General features: G+C 37.5%; 1 protein-coding gene across 2 annotated transcripts in view; it reads right to left on the bottom strand.

Moving 5' to 3' along the window:
• The window catches only part of UMPS (uridine monophosphate synthetase), a 32,478-nt gene extending 22,218 nt beyond the window's left edge, over positions 1-10,260 (bottom strand). For both annotated transcript variants that reach the window (XR_006207563.1, XM_007098287.3), the window contains exons 1-2: positions 10,031-10,260; positions 1,240-1,393 (exon numbers count right to left, since the gene is read on the bottom strand). Coding sequence is in view for 1 of the 2 variants with exons in the window: in XM_007098287.3 (XP_007098349.1) it covers positions 1,240-1,393; positions 10,031-10,186 (310 nt within the window). In the remaining variant the exon portion in view is untranslated. The remainder of the gene's footprint in view (positions 1-1,239; positions 1,394-10,030) is intronic.
• Positions 10,261-13,543: the final 3,283 nt, after the last annotated feature.

Raw genomic sequence — 13,543 nt, 5'->3', positions numbered from 1 at the left:
ACTTCCCCACTCCAACCCCTACTATAGACTACTTTCAGATAATCTACAAAATGTTAAGTATCTAAGGCTATAGACTTTATAGACTCATTTTATAGTTTCTACTACCAAATTTGTCTTACTTTGAAACCTAAGAATTGGTGAGCAATTTGCCCAATGTTTGAGCTTTATCACAGGTACCATCCTTGCCCTTGCCCATTCCTTTCCTCCCCTTGAAAGAGCAAGTTGAAGTGAATCAGCTTAGACTAGTACATAAGCCTATGATACTTATATACATATTTAACAATTGCTGATCTTATTCTAAGAAATATTTTTAAAAACATAATAAAGACAAACGACAGTTTCCTAATGGGCAGGACTCATACAGACAGGCTTTTTTAAATGGAGAATTTCAAACAATACTAGAAAAAAAGTATAACAAACACCCATAAATACTTCGCCACTTAACTCAAGGTCAATCTTGTTTCAGCTACATCCCCACCCCCCCTTCCCTCCCTCCACAATTTTTAGAAGCAAACTCCAGATATCATATGATTTTCATCATAAAAAATTTTAAAATGCAGCTTGTAAAAGGTAAGGACTCTATTAAAAACACTATCACACCAACATAACACAAAAAGACCTATTAATTCCTTAATGTAATCAAATAAGAAAAAATATGAAGTCAGTTCCAATATTTTTAGATTGATTTATTTTCTTTAGTAATCTCTATACCCAACATGGGGCTCAAACTCAAGACCCCAAGATGAGGAGTCTCATGCTCTCCCAAAATGAGCCAGCCAGGCATCCCTAGATTGTTTTGTTTTTAAAGCAAGCTCATATGTATAAAACACACACCTGAAAACCTCCTGCCAAGGACTCATGAAAAAAATATCTTCATTTAGAGAATTTTATGTGGCATTTCTCTTTATGCAGTTTAAATTATAAACAAACATATTAGGAAAGTACAATCTCTTAGAACATTCTGCTGGTAAGGGAAGGACTGGTTAAAAATGTTGGGTTTCATATATGCGGGGCAAAACAAGCATTTTTTTTTTTAAATTGTTAAGTCAATACAAAACATTTCACCCCTAGAATCTAAAGGAAAGGAAGGTGATTTACAGTAATAGTTAACCAATTCTAAAGGACCTTCATATGAAGAATATTCAAGGTGACTTTGGTAAAACATCAGTGCCCAGAAGATGAAAAAATTCTATTATTAGGTTACATATCAACTTAAAGTTTATACTACTTTTATTTTACCATAATCCTTTGATTCTTTCCTTCTAATAAGCATTGGAATTTGGTTGGTTGAACAGATAACTGTAGCCAATGGTAAAGCTGTATAAGGTACTCCACACACAGCGTCAAAATTGATTCCCGCATTTTGGGCAGTTTGGAATAAAATTTCTGCAACCTGTAAGAAAATGAACACGTAAACTATATATTATTGTTATCTTGAATGGTATATAAATCATGTTAACAGAACATTAAAGACAGTAATAACCCCATAGGGGATATCCTCAAACTTGATCAGAAAAATATGTATGCCTTTTTGTTAAATGGTTCCCTCTCTATAAATCCCAGTTTACAAATATGAAAACACAAGAATGAACCCACTTGTCTAGACGACTCAGGGTCTACTCTGAGGGCAACATGGTATGTGTTAGGGAAGGCTCTGATGTTGACCCCAAAGACCAAGAAGGGTTCCCAGTCCTCCCAGTTTCCCTTAGTAATCCATTATGAGTTGATTATCTAAACCTTTCTATAACCTGCTAGCTACATTTTCTGCCTGAAAGAAGTCTTCAGTGAAAAGTTTCATAAAAGAAATTAAGAGAACAATACTGTTTAATTTGCATCAAAAAGAATCAAATACCCAGGAATAAATTTAACCAAGATCAAAGACCTGTAAATTGAAAACTGTAAGACAGTGGTGCAAGAAAGTGAAGACAGAAATAAATGCAATAGTATTCCTTACTTATGAATTGTCAATGTCCACACTACCCAAAGCAGATATAATGCAATCCCTATTAAAATTCCAATGGCATTTTTTATAGAAATAGAACAAACGATACTAAAATGTGAATGGAACCCCAAAAGCACCAAACAATCAAAGCAATCTTAAGAAAGATGAAGCTGAAAACATCATACTCCCTGACTTCAGACTATACTACAAAGCTGCTAGAGTAATCAAGAATGTGGTACTGGCATAAAAACAGACACATAGATCAATGGAACAGAACAGAGCCCAGAAATAAACCTATAGTTATGTGGTCAATTAATTTATGGCAAAGGAGCCAAGAATATACAATGGGAAAAGGACAATCTCTTCAAAAAATGGTGTCGGGAAAGGTGGACAGCCACATGCAAAAGAATGAAACTGGACCACTATCTTACACCATACACAAAAATAACACAAAATGGATTAGACTTGAATGTAAGACCTGAAACCATAAAAACTCCTAGAAAAAAATGGGCAGTAAGTTCCCTGACATAGGTCTTGGCAATGATTTTTTGGATTTGACACCAAAAGCAAAGGCAACAAAAGCAAAAGTAAACAAGTGGGACCACATCTAACTAAAAAGCTTCTGCACAGCAAAGGAAACCACCAACAAAATGAAGAACCTACTAGATGGGAGAAAGTATTTGCAGATCATTTATCTGCTATGGGGCTAATATCCAAAATATATAAAGAACTCACATACCTCAATAGCAAAAAACAATCAATCCAATTAAAACATGGGCAGAGGATTCAAACACACTTCTCTCTAGAGAACACAAATGGCCAACTCATACATGAAAAGATGCTCAACATTACTAAGCCACAAGGAAATGCAAATCCAAACCACAGTGAGGTACACTTCACACCTGTTAGAATGGCTTGTCACCAAAAGGACAAGAATAAAAAGTGTCAGCAAGGATGTGAAGAAAAGGGAACCCTTGTGTCCTGGTGGTGGTAATGTAAACTGGTACAAACACTATGGAAAGCAGTATGGACATTCCTCAAAAAATTAAAAATAGAACTACCATATGATCTAGCAATTTCACTTTGGAGTATTTATTAAAAAAAAAAAAAACCAAAACGCTAATTTGAAAAGATATATGCACCCTTATATTTACGGCAGCATTATTTACAATAGCCAAGATATGGAAGCAGCCCAAGTGTCCATCAATAGATGAATGGATAAAGAAGATTTAGTATATATACATATGGAATATTACTCAGACATAAAAAAAGAATAAAATCTTGCCATTCATGATAATACAGATGGACCTAGAAGGTATGATGCTAAATGAAGTAAGTCAAAGACAAATACCATAGGATTTCACTTATATGTGGAATGTAAAAAATAAAAGAACAAACAAAAAAGCAGAAACGGACCCACAAAAACAGAGAAGGAACTGGTTGTTGCCAGAGGGGAGGAGGGCGGAGAGATGAGCAAAGTGGGTGAAGCGGGGGTGGGAAATACGGGTTTCCAGTTATGGACTGAATAAATTATGGGAATTAAAGGTACAGGTAGGGAATAGTGACAGATGGTAGCTACACTTGCGGTGAGCACAGCAGAAAGTAGAGTTGTTCAATCACTGTGGTGTACACCTGAAACTATAGTTGTGTGACAACTATATTACAATTAAAAAAAAAAAAAGAAAAAGACTTATAAATATAGATAACTGTTGGTTACCAGAGCAGAGTGGGGTGGGGGGGTAGGAGAAATAGCTGAAGGGAATTGAGGGTTTAAAATAAATGTCACTGGGAAGAAAAGTACAGCACAGAGAATACAATGAATAATATCATAAGAACTTTGTGCAGTGACAGATGGTAACTACACTTACTGTGGTGTACATTTCACAATGCATATAACTGTCAAATCACTATGCTGTCTACCCGAAACTAATATGTCAACCATACTTCAAGTAAAAATTTTTAAAAAAGGAAAAAAACCTAAGGACTCCATCAAAAAAACTATTAGAATAAGTGAATTCAGTAAAGTTGAAGGATACAAAAGCAATATATAGATAGCTGTGGTGTTTCTATACACAAGAGAAATCAAGAAAACAATCCCACTTACAATCGCATCAAAAAGAATTAAATACCTAGGAATAAATTTAACCAAGAAGGTGAAAGGTGTACACTGAAAACCGTAAGACTCTGATGAAAAGAAATTGAAGATGACACAAATAAATGAAAAGATATATTATGTTCATGGATTAGCAATATTAATTCTTGCTAAAAGGTCCATACTCCTCGAAGGGAACTGTAGATTCAGTGAAATCGCTACCAAAATCCCAACAGCATTTTTCACAGAACTAGAATAAATAATCCTAAAATATGTATGGAACCACAAAAGACTCCCGCATAGCCAGAGAAATCTTGAGAAAGGAGAACAAATCTAGAGACATCACAATCCCAGACTTGAAACTATCGTACAAAGCTAAAGTAACCAAAACAGTAAGGTACTGGCCCAAAAGTGGATACACAGGTCAGTGGAACTGAGAGCCTGGAAATAAACCCAATCATATATGATCAATTAATCCACAACAAAGGAGGAAAGCATATACAGTGGAGGACAGACAGTCTCTTCAATATATGCTGTTGGGAAAACTGGACAGCTACAGGCAAAAGAACTAAACTAGACTGCTTTCTCACACCATACATAAACTCAAAATGAATTAAAGACCTAAATGTAAGACCTGAAACCATAAAGCTCCTAAAACAAAACAGCGGCAATAAGCTCTTGGGCAAGAGTTTTAGCAATGTCTTTTTTTTTTTTTTTTTTTTTTAAGATTTTAAGCAATTTGTACACCCAACATGGGGCTCAAACTCAAGATCAAGAGTCACATGCTCTATAGAATGAGCAAGCCAGGACCCCCCTTTTTTTCCTTTTAAAGATTTAATTTTTATGCAATATTTTTTTGATCTGTCTCTTCAGGCAAAGGCAACAAAAACAAAAATAAACAACTGGGAATACATCAAAATAAAAAGCTTTTTGCACAGCAAATAAAACCATCAACAAAGCAAAAAGGAAACCTACTGATCAGAGAGGATAACTGCAAGTGATATATCCAATAAACGGTTAATATCCAAACTATATAAAGAACTCCTACAACACAACACCAACAAAACAAACAATCCAATTAGAAAATGGGCAGGGGACCCAAATACACATTTTTTCAAGGAAGACATACAGATGGCCGACAGGCAAGTGAAAAGATGCTCAACATCATTAATCAAGGAAATACAAATCAAAACCACAATGAGAAGATTACCTCACATCTGTCAGAATGCCTCTATCAAAGAGACAAGAAACAACAGTTGGAGACAATAGGGAGAAAAAGGGAACCCTCGTGCAATGTCGTGCAATGCAACGTTGGTAGGAATGTAAACTGCGGCAACCACTCGGAAAACAGTATGGAAGTTCATCAAAAAATTATAAACAGAAATGCTATACAATCCAGTAATTCCACTTCTGGGTACTTACCTGAAGAAAATGAAAACACTAATTTGAAAAGAAAATGCACCCCAACATTATTTACAATAGATAAGATATAGAAGCAACCTAAGTGTCCACTGATAGATGGATAAAGATGTTGTATATATGCACAACAGCATATTACTCAGCCCTAAAAAAAGAATGAAATCTTGCCATCTGTGATAACATGGATGGACCTAGAGCGTGTTATGCAAAGTGAAGCTAGACAGAGAAAGACAAAAACCCATATGATTTCACTTATATATGGAATCTAAAAAGCAAAACAAAACAGACTCATAAATACAGAATGTGAACTGTTTGTTGCAGAGAAGGGGATAGGGCTATGGGAAATACAGGTGAAGGGAATTAAGTGATACAAACTTCCAGTTAGAACATAAATAAGTCATGGGGGTGTAAAGTACAGCATAGAGAATATAATAAATGATATTTCATTAATTTTGTAAGGCAACAGTTGGTAACTACACTTACCATGGTAAGCTATTCATAATGTATTTAAATGTGGAATCAGTATCTTGTTTACCTGATACTAATCTTTCAACTTCAATTAGGAAGAAAATTATGTGTGGTGAAAGACACTAATTAGGCTTACTGTGATCATTTAACAATACATGCAAATATCCAATCATTATGTTGAACACCTGAAACTAATATAATGTACGTCAATTACACTTCAAAATCAATTAAGCTCTTTAACACTGGCCTTACTAATGTATTTTAATGTTTATTTACTTTGGGAGAGGGTGAGCAGGAAAGGGGCAGACAGAGGAAGGCAGAGGGAGATGGAGGGAGAGGCAGAGGGAGAAGCAGGGAGGGAGAGGGAGAGGCAGGGAGGGAGAGGGAGAGGCAGGGAGGGAGAGGGAGAGGCAGGGAGAGAGGGGGAGAGGGGGAGAGGGGGAGAGAGGGAGAGGGGGAGAGGGGGAGAGAGGGAGAGAGGGAGGGAGGGAGGGAGGGAGAGAGGGAGAGAGGGAGAGAGAATCCCAAGCAGGCTCCGCACTGTAAGCGCAGAGCCCAAGATATGACCTGAGCAGATATCAAGAGTCAGATACTTAACCAACGGAGCCACCCAGGTGCCCCCCTAGTAATCGGACCAGTCTCCTCAGGCCAAGGCCAAGAAAAGCTAAAATAAGCAAATGGGACTACATCAAGCTAAAAAGCTTTTGTGCAGTGAAGGAAATTATCAACAAAATGAAAAGGCAATCTACTTAGTGTGAGAAGATATTTGCAAATCATATATCCAATATGGGGTTAATGTCCAAAATATATAAAGAACTTACACAATATAAAAACATTTTTTAAAGAGGCACAAACTTGAAAAGACATTTTTCCAAAAACATACAGATGGCCAACAGGCACATGAAAACAGGGAAAGACAAATGAAAACTACAATGAAGTATCACCTCATACATGTCAGGTTGGCTGTTATCAAAAACACAAGAAATAACAAGTGTCCTTAAGGATATGGAGAAAAGGGAACCCTCATACACTGTTGGTGGGAATGCAAAATGGTACAGGCAGTATGGAAAACTGTATGGGGATTCTTAAAAAATTAAACATAGACGTATCATATGATCCAGCAATTCTGCTTTTAGGTAGTTACGTGAAGAAAACAAAAACTTCAATTCGAAGAGATACATGCACCCCTATGTTCACCGCAGCATTACTTACAATAGCCAAGATGTGGAAGCAGCCTTCGTGTCTATCAGTAGATAAATGGATAAAGATGTGGTGTATGTGTATACACACACACATATATACACAATACACACATATACACAATGGAATATCGTTCAACCATAAAAAAAGAATGAAATCTTGCCATTTACAACAACATGGATGGACCTAGAGGGTATTTACTGTGCTAAGTTAAACAAGACAGAGAAAGAGCAATACCATATGATTTCATCTACATGTGGAATCTAAAAAACAAAATGAATACACAAAACAAACAGAATCACTGACACAGATAACAAACTAAGTAACTATCAGTTATTAGTTGGGAGGGTTTGGGGGGAGCCGGTGAAATACATGAAGGGGATTAAATGACAAAAACTTCCAGTTATAAATAAGTCATGGAGATGTAATGAACAGCATAGAGTTTATAGTCAATAATACTGAAGAAAAAAAAAAAAAAACAGGAAGCTTACATACCAAAATGTTAAAAAAAGAAAAAGTTTCATAAGTACAGTGCCTACTGTGTGAAGTACTATAATATCCTTTGCCACATAAATCATCACATTTTAATGCGAGAATGCACACTCTCATCCACCTTATTTTTTAAAAAAAAGGAAAGCAAACAATCACTCACAAATTGCTTAGTGAACTAGATTAGGTCTTCAAAATTTTTTGCACCTATACTTCTAAAGATTTGAAAATTCCGTGAATATTTTTAAGTTGCAAAAGATATAATTTCTGGAGTACTAAAAAATTATATTTTCCTAGAACTGTTATGTCACTCTTTTAAAAGTGAACACAATAGGATGCAAATGCTGTAGTGATTTGATACTGAACATCTCCTTTTTAAAAAATATGAAAATGCTGCAGTAAGAAAGGTGGAAAATTTTACATTTTTGGAACTCCTTTTCATTCCACTGTGCACAGAATTTTATTCTAATGTAATTAAGTTTATACTTGGAAAACTTTTAGTGATCATTCTATCATATTTCTCCACGACAAAAATGTATAGAAATTCAAATTTAAAACTGTAAATTAAAACAATTCCTATGACCATAAATCCCTTAAGTGTTGAAAACTGTTATGTATTATTACAATTACTACAAACATGAAATTAATTAAAACATAAAAATTTGCAAATTTTGATAGAAGCAGAAGAATGGATTATTTTGGAAATACTTCTCTCTTAGTGAGAGGAATGGTACCCCCTCATCTGTTTATGTATTTACTTACGCTAAAGTATTACAACCAGGAAGTCAGAGTTCAGTGTAAATTCAATCGGGTTTTTGGGGGGTATAAATATTGAGACATACTGTTCGCATAACTAAGTAGATACGAAAGGAGTTCCATTACAGCCAGGTTTCTCAACGTTTTCAATTCCTGAGTTAACTACCAAAAATCACACATGCACACTAAGATCTAGTATCAAAAAGCAATTTTTAGTCATCAACTAACTGACTTGATAAAACCTAAGCCAAATTTTCATTAGAAGATTCCCTAGTCATTTACCTTCTCAGGACTGAGACAGATGTACCATAATATGATTCTGGACGGTGAGAATAGACCAACCCACTTCAACTAGTGCTTCAATCCTTTGTATAATAAATAACCTCACAAAATAGGGTTCCCAAAGGATGAGAATAAACCCTTAGGCGGTGGAGGAAATATATGTGTCTTCTTGACTGAACTGCCGTGAGGACGGAAATGTTCTACATCTGCACTGTCCAATGGGACACTAGCCACATGTGACTATTTCAACTTTAAAATTCGTAATGTTCAGTATTCAGATGAGGCTAGTAGCAACTCTAACGGACAGGACAAACCCTTCTACTCAGTGTGGTCAGCAGCTTTGGCCGACAGCTTGTTAGAAAGACATAACCTCAGGCCCTGCCTTAGATCTACTGAATCAGATTACACAGTTTAACAAAATTCCCAGGTGATTCAAATATACTCAGAGATTGAGAAGCACTGTGCTAGAAACCTCTAATTTGTACAGTTTTTCCTTATATTGACCAAAAAAGTGCTTCCACGAAACGCCATCCTTTGGCCTTCATTCTCCCTCCTGGCCACAAAGTGCAAAATCAAATCCTCCTTTCTAAGCAACAGTCCTTCCAAATATTTAAGCCCTTCCAAAAATTCTTCCCCCACCCATCTTTTCCTCTATCCCCACATCTAGTTTTCTCAGGGCTACATATGGACAGTGCCCCAAATTGGGCTTCCTGACTCTCTTGCAAAGCACGTGTCAAAGCAAGCGTGTCAAGGAGCAGGCTGCATTCTACATCCTGATAAAATAAAGGAAACAATTTTTCCTGTTTGTGGGCCCTGCTTCTGGGATCCCAGGGAAGCAAATCCTCACCGCATGGGCTCTATTTCTGCCCAAAGCACACCTTGTACATCTGCTTCATGAGGGGGGGAAAAAAAGCTTACAAACCTCCCTGGTTCCTAGGTTCCTATAAGATTAAAGTCATACAACCTTCTACATACTAAAAACCTAAGATTAAATCTGTAACTTTCTGAAATGCCTTTGGCCATGGTAATTCCTAACTCTTTATGTAAAAAAGAAAAAATGTATAACCCTGCACCAAATGTTCCTTCCCTGGAGCTCTCTCTTTGTGAAGACTGTATACAGAGCGGCTAACTTGGGTCCGAAAAAACTCTTTTCCTTTAAAATTTAAGAAAGGTTTGCTCATTTTGCATCAACATTCCGCAAAAGCCTAACAGTGCCTGGTCTCTAGGCTTCTCAAATCGACTCCCCAAGCCGACAGTAAGTAGTGTCGGCTGCCTGTTCGGCTTTCTTGCTCTCATCCACAGTCCAACTCCTTCACCCTCTCCACCTCCAGGTCCCCATTCCGACCACCCAGCCCCGTTCTTCCCCTTTCCCCGGCTGGCACCTGACTGAGAAGACGTGGTCGAGACACGATGCCGCGCAGATCGATGTAAACGGGGGAAGAGAGCCCGCTCTTCAGTACGAAGTTCCCAAATTTAAAAGCCTGCACGTCGTACAAACCCGTTACCAACGACTCCAAATCCGCTTCTTGGGCTGCCATGGCCACGCGCTCCCGGTCCTATTCTAAACTCCAAAGCGCGCCAGGCCTGCGGCGCCCCGATACCGTCACCCGAGAAAGCCCCGCCTCTTCCTCCCTGACTTCCGGCGGTCACGGCTCATCTCTGCCAGTCTAAAAGTAGCGCGGGCTGTCTTGTGGTGGAACCGAGGTGGATGCAGTGGCTTCTGCTTCTGCTGGCTGCCTCTGGATCGGGTCGCTGGAGTTCAAAGTTCCGAATACCTAGATTGACTCCCGAGTCATAAAGCTAAGGCTCTCTAGAGAGTTTGTGTAAATCCTGCCCACTTTGTAGCGCAATGGCCCCTTAATCTACTTCCTGGCTGAGCCTGTCGTTAATCGCCAATGTTAGCCATGATTCCCGCCTCCCTCCCTCCGCGTACCTATCCCTGCCTCGACCCTGGTTTCTCCAAATAGACTGAAAGCTCTCGAAGACAGGGATACGTCTTAATTCTTGTTAACTTCATGGCATCTGGCACATGACAATGTCATAGCAATTCGTACATGGGACCATAAAGCTCTTAGGTAATTGTTTATTACCTCTTCTGTCGGAACTGTGTCCTGGAGGAGGACTTGTGTTAATTCCTGTTAGAATAGCTCAGCTGCTTGGCGCGTTGTAAGTGTACAGCAGATGTGGAAGGGAGGGAGGAGAAGAGAGGAGGATAAATTGCTCCGTATCAAGGTTATCCAGGAGGATAATCTTGCCAATCTGAAAATGCAAGCGTATTTGGTCCTTACAACTAAATCTCTGAATGTGGGGGAATTCCCATTATGTGTAGAAGGCAGTACTTTAAGGGAAATAACCCTTAAAACCATAGGGCTCATGATGGTTACTCATTAAAGTGATTCTGATTTCATTTCTATATTTCAATATTTCTAATGTCTGTATGTTCTCTGAAGAGATTGTGCTGACCATCCAGTATGAAGAACCCATGCTTTTGAGAGTTGTTTCTCATTTCAAATAAATACAGTAAAATTTTGATGAAAAGCCAAATGTTTATAACAGTTTTGTTCTTGTTGGCAAAGTAAGATAATCAAAACACTTGATCTGTAATACTCTAGCTAGCCTCACTTAACCTTGGGTGGCTCACCCAGACCTGTTCATGTCTGTATCAGCTAATCCAGATTCTGAGAGCAGACCATGATTCAGCAGCACAAATTTCTGAGATCCAGCTCAGAAGGCCTGACAATTTTCTAAGAAAGTTGGCATTTGGAACACAAGGCTGAAGTTAACAACACACACCTGAGATTTACTTGACTTTTTTTCTTTTTTCCTTTTTTTCTGGGGGGGGGGAGGGGAGGTAGGGAAATGCCTTAGGATACTTCTCCAGGCTGCAAAATTGTTGCTTTCTTTCCAAAATGCTGGGCAAAAAGTGTTGTAATAATAATGTGATATTTTCATCTTGTCAAAGGCTTTCATATATTTGAGAAAGAGAAAAAAAATTACTCTTTCCTTTGAACAATGGTTTTAATTAGAAAGAAAAGAAAAAGACCACCAGAAATAATATCTTTAGTATAGTGTATTTATAGGAATGCATAACTTGTGAGATGTACATTTTGAAGTTTCATCCATGACTTATAACATTTACTGTAGTAATAACAAGACAGAAGGTCATCACTTTACAACATTACACGTGAGTGATTTTGACTTACAAATAAAATATTTACAACCTACCTTTACAAAACGACATTGTGTGCATACAAAATGAACTGCAGAAAATTTTAAAAATAATAAGACAACCAAAAACCCAGAAGATACACTTAAGGCAGACCAGCAAGACACTGAAATAATTAAGGCTGTGGAAGTCTTCTGCACCTTGAAAATATAGAGCTATTTATCAATACTGTGGAGTGGTTTTAAATCAATTGTTACAAGCCTGATGGAAGTATGTACTTATATGTATATGTGTAATGGTCCCTATGGGGAAACCTATCCACTTATGGATAAGGCCCTTGATCTCAAGGGCCAGAGAAGCCACCCCAAACTCTCAAAAGACTTGGTGGGGATGGGTCACTCAAAACCAAGAGGTACCTATGCAGTTTGCAAACCAACTATTAATAATTCAAATATAAAGATACTCCTGACCCCAGGTAAACAGATAACCTAAATGATGGCCCCATTATGTTTCAGGCTTTGTTCACTTGGCTCTGTGGACTTTAAAGGACAGCAAGTAATTCCCAAATGAGTAGACCCTAACTCCACCCATCAGCCCTAATGGTTTTGAATGGCTCTAAGTGGTTTTCCAGTAGAAAAACTGACCGACCTGGGCTGTCTTCAACTGGATAGATTTCTGCATATGAGCAATAACATATACATACATATTATACACTATATACATGTACAGATGTACATATATCCTTATATTCCAACAGTTTGCACTTTGCTCACTACTGTTTTCTGACTAGGATCTCATTCTGACGGGTATGTTTAGTGTTTTTCACAGTCTTCACATTGGTCCTAACTACTGGTTTTACTCACCTTCCCCATAGAGCAGGCTGGAGTTTGGCAGAAACAGAAGTAAAAGCACCAGGGTCAAAAAAATCAGACACAGAGATGACAGATATGGCTTAAGTTAGTAAGAGGAGATATATGTTTTGTTAACTTCATAACCACAGTCTCTGAGAGCATGGTAACAGTCCCCATAATACTCCACGATGTGGATTCATCTCTTGATAGAAGTCAGGCATTGATGGAACTCTTAATGCTAGCTATCCCTGGGCTAGCAAATTAGCTTGTTAAATTTTATTTGCACTGTTTTCCCACTACCCATCTTTTTCTCAGCTATCCTCACCCTCTGAAATAACAGGCATCTGAATAAACAATTAATCTCAATCATTTGAATAAAACTAAATCTGACCACATTTTAGAATCTCCCAACAAACAGGCTGACAAAACACAATAGCCTATGAGTATTTCAGGCTTTCACGAGTATTAATTTCAAGATTCCCAAAAATGACCCTTAAAGATGAAAATTTGTCTTAAGAGTAATTGATTTCTCCTCTCCTCTAACTTCTACACATATGAAAAATGCAGAAATGCCTTTCATAGAAGATACAGCCTATGATATTTCTGTGTTCTATTTCTATATAGATTTCTCACATGAATAATATTTCCTATCAAAATGTCTAGGGCTATGCACAAATTTCAGCTCTTTCCAATCCTCTAGAATTAATGAAACAACTGAGAGCCTTATAGTTTTTAGAAAATAAATATTAACACGGTAGCTTCCCTTTTCTTAGTGGAGTATGTTTGAACTTTATCTTTTCTAAACCTGCCCCAGGTTTAATTGTTAATTTGCAAATGACCCCTAGACTTTAAATAGTTAAGAACAATCATAATGCGAA

This window comes from Panthera tigris, chromosome C2 (assembly GCF_018350195.1).
Source record: "Panthera tigris isolate Pti1 chromosome C2, P.tigris_Pti1_mat1.1, whole genome shotgun sequence".
In the NCBI taxonomy this organism is placed as follows: Eukaryota; Metazoa; Chordata; class Mammalia; order Carnivora; family Felidae; genus Panthera; species Panthera tigris.
Note: the sequence above shows the minus strand (reverse complement) of the source record. Positions and strands in the feature narration are given on the sequence as shown.